The sequence below is a fragment of the Calliphora vicina genome, chromosome 3 (genome assembly GCF_958450345.1).
Source record: "Calliphora vicina chromosome 3, idCalVici1.1, whole genome shotgun sequence".
Taxonomy (NCBI): domain Eukaryota; kingdom Metazoa; phylum Arthropoda; class Insecta; order Diptera; family Calliphoridae; genus Calliphora; species Calliphora vicina.
Genome location: NC_088782.1, coordinates 8,347,418 through 8,351,168, shown reverse-complemented (window position 1 = coordinate 8,351,168; position 3,751 = coordinate 8,347,418). Strand labels below are relative to the sequence as shown.

The 3,751-nt window shown below is 27.3% G+C and overlaps 1 protein-coding gene across 1 annotated transcript; it reads left to right on the top strand.

The window, feature by feature from the left end:
- The first annotated feature begins 795 nt into the window (after positions 1 to 795).
- On the top strand, positions 796 to 2,307 carry LOC135953975 (uncharacterized). The gene has a single exon (XM_065504017.1). It carries the CDS (start codon positions 796 to 798, stop codon positions 2,305 to 2,307), a length of 1,512 nt encoding a protein of 503 aa, XP_065360089.1.
- Positions 2,308 to 3,751: the final 1,444 nt, after the last annotated feature.

Below are 3,751 nucleotides of genomic sequence, written 5' to 3'. Positions count from 1 at the left end.
CGAATTAAATATTTACTTTATTTTTATGTTTAGAATAAATTAAATTCAATAAAATAATATTTAATCAGACATGTATTTAGAGACTCAAATACAAAGAAAAAGTTTTGAAAATTTAATGTTTTTCATGCGAAACTTTTCAAGCATTTTCGTCTCGTTTTATATTCGGTGGTGACGAATAAAATAAATAGCAACCGAACCAGGGCTATACCCGATATTTTGAGGTCTCAATCACGTTTGTAATGTATTTGGGAGCTTCTGAATGTTGATTTCAACAGACTGTCTATACTTGACAAATATATGTATATCAAAACAATTAAAGACGTTTGTTGTCAAGAAAAAGTTGTCTGAGCAAAAGCACTAACAATTTTTCATAACGAACCAATAATACTAATAAATGGAGACCATTTCTGATAATATTTTATCTTGACAACCATTTTGACGTTTATCATGATAAAAATTTATCAGGTATAGACAGGGGTTATGTTTATATATGTTATTATTTAAAAGACATTGAAAAATAAATGTTCAGAACCTCTGATAAAATTATTAATTAAAACTTAGGAATTAAAGTCAATTGAGTTTGTATTTCGACTATAACCCACTATAGGTATGATTCTTTATTTATTTTCTTTATTTTCAAAGAACTTAATGTTGCAACTGAAAATGATATGAGTCACGTTAGTCGAACAAAACATCAATATAAAAGACAAATCATTTGTAAATAAAATGTCGGATGTACCACACAAACGTTAACGGCTAATATTTATATAATATCATTTAAAAAAACTAAAAGTTATGACGGTCGTTTCAAATGGCCAGTTTTGGATATATACCTTGGCGATCCTCATTATTTGGATAATTGTTTTATCAACCGCTTTCACAAACGATTCAAATATGAAAAACAAAGTATCTTCACCTAATTCTAATAACGATGATGAAATGAAAAATACCGGAAATTGTAAGTCCTTATGCAAACATTGTGGTTGTTTGGGCTTTTATTGCGGCGAAGAGTGCATCTGTGAGTGCAACAATGATCATTCGGATACTGAGTGCATTGGTTTAATTCAAATGAGTGCCAAAAAGATGAATATTCCCTTTGAGGTTTTAATACAGGGACCAACAGCAAACAATTTTGTACGCAATGCTTTTCAATTTGAGCAGAATAACGAAAGAAGATCCTATGGATATCGCAACAAGAGATCAACCGTCACCGTATATAAACCAAATAAAAATAAACACGAAACTACCACAAAACAAAATCTTCACAAAATGAAATCCAGCTGTGAGAGAAAAACATTAGTTAAAGATATTTTTAATGTGGCCAAGTCAGTGAAAGATCGTCGAAAACGTTCCCCCGATCAATTTAATTGGTTTAATGATTTTGGACAAAATCTACTACGGCCTGCACCTTTGGGTGGTTATAAACGTAAATCTGAAGAAACAAAAATTCCAGCGAGTTTTCCAAAAAGTTCAACAGTTTCCTCGATATTTGACAACTCATGGTTTTCGCAAAATACTCGTAATATTTTAACTCCAGCGCCACTGATCAAACGGAATAATTATAAACAATCAACAGGTGATATTTACAATGAAAATGATGTAGACTCTAGTTTGGAGGCATTAAAAGTTGATGATAAATTCAGTGACGATTTTGCTGATAATCATGAAATGGAAACAATTTATAGCGATGAATTAAAAGATGGTCAAATTGATAATAAAGATTCATATTTATCAGAAGAAAAGAAGCCAGAAGAATCACAAGACACTCTGACAAGCAGATTATTTTCCCGTTTATTTAAAGATGATAAAGTTTCATTTTTACCAGAAGAAAAGAAGCCAGAAGAATCACAAGATGCTCTAACAAATAGATTATACTCCCGTTTATTTAGAGAAGATAAAGTTTCATTTTCACCAGAAGAAAAGCCACCAGAAGAGGAATCAATGGAAACTCTTACAAGTGGTTTATACTCTCGTTTATTCAAAGATGATTTAAATAAAAATGAGGATAACGATTTATTTGTATCCGAAGAAGAAAAGAAGCTAGATGAATCACTTGAATCTATAACTGGCAGTTTGTATTCACGTTTATTTAAAGAGGATTTAAGTAAAATTGATGATAAAAAAGAAGAAAAAAAGCAAGATGAATCGCAGGAACCAGTAACTACTGGTGGTTTATATTCTCGATTATTTAAAGATGATTTAAGTGAATCACCGAAAAAAGTGAAAAAAGGTTTACATGAATTTCGAATCCCCTGGTTTAAACCTGGAATGTTTTTCGAAAAAGTGAAACGTGTGATTAGACCGTAATTTCGTTGTAATTTTTTATTGTACATATTGTATTGTTGAGAAGAATATTATTTATTTTTATTATTTTAATTAATTTTAAAAGATTTTTTGCTAATTTCATTCATAATCAAGTTTTATACATACATATAAAAGAAAAATTGTTTTATAAATGTTTGATAAATTTAAGAATTTATTATGAAAGGCGTATAATATGCAAATATGTACATAATCGTTTTTGCAAATAAATACATAATAAATTGAATGTTTGCGACAATTTCTATATTTCTTTCTTTTTAAATGATTGATTCTACTTCAATGACGTCTTCACTTTCCGTGATTCCTTTTTTTAAAAAAAATTTTGGAATAAAAGTTAGTTTTACTTTTTTTGTTTAAGGTATTTACAGACAATAATACTGAGTATTAATACTTGTCAAAAACTCTAGTATAATGATACAATTTCATCTTCTAAACAAAAATTGTATTAGATTTGTAAAAAATACAAATAATTTTTTTGACTTACGGTCGATTTTAAAAATTTTTTAAAACAATTTTAAAATTTTTTTTGTTTATATGTTTTGTATTTATAAATACAAATAATGCAAACAAAAATATGGAGAAAATATAAAATAATTATAAAGTAGCAGAAATAAAATGTAAAAAAGAAATGGATTTAATTTTAATTTTGAAATGTATTAATACACAGTATTGCCGTCTGTAAATACCTTTAATTATTAAATTGAACATTTTCGTTACTAATAAAATTAGTAAAAAAACAAGAAGGAGAGCTATATTCGGCTGTACCGAATCTTATATACCCTTCACCAAATTATACTTTAAAATAAATATTTTTAGGGAAACAAAATTAAAATTTTTTATCGAAATTCTTTTTCAAAAATTAAACTTTTTTCGAAATTTTATTTTTTTTTTTTTGAAAAAGTGTTTTCTATTTTTTTTTTTAATTTTTAAAATTTTTTTGGAAAAAACAAAAAACAAAAAAAATTTTTGATGAAAAAAAAAATTTAGATTAAAAAAATATTTTTCCCGATTTTGACCCATTGTATGTTCAACTAGCTATATAGCCATATATACATCGTCGCAATGGACTTTGAATATTTATCATTAGATATGCATATTGTCTATATTAATGACTTAGTAATCCAGATTAAGATAAAAAATAGGCCAAAAATCGAAGTTTTTTCCTTATATCTCAGCCATTTGTAGGCCGAATTTGTCGATGGAACCGACTTTATTTATGGGATCACAAGGGTATAATAACATACACATGAACTGGATAATTGTTTCGATCATTAAATCTTAATGTAATTGGATGAATCTATTTAAATTTCGCTCACTGTATTTTTTCTGCTCTATATAGTAGTAAACTCGAGTGATGAGCTCTCACTTATTTTATAAATACTTGTTTAATATTTTTTCACATGTTCATACATACATTCATACATGTTCA

Excerpts from the sequence above, each read along its gene's own strand:
- LOC135953975 (XM_065504017.1), top strand. The coding sequence starts at position 796 with ATGACGGTCGTTTCAAATGGCCAGTTTTGGATATATACCTTGGCGATC.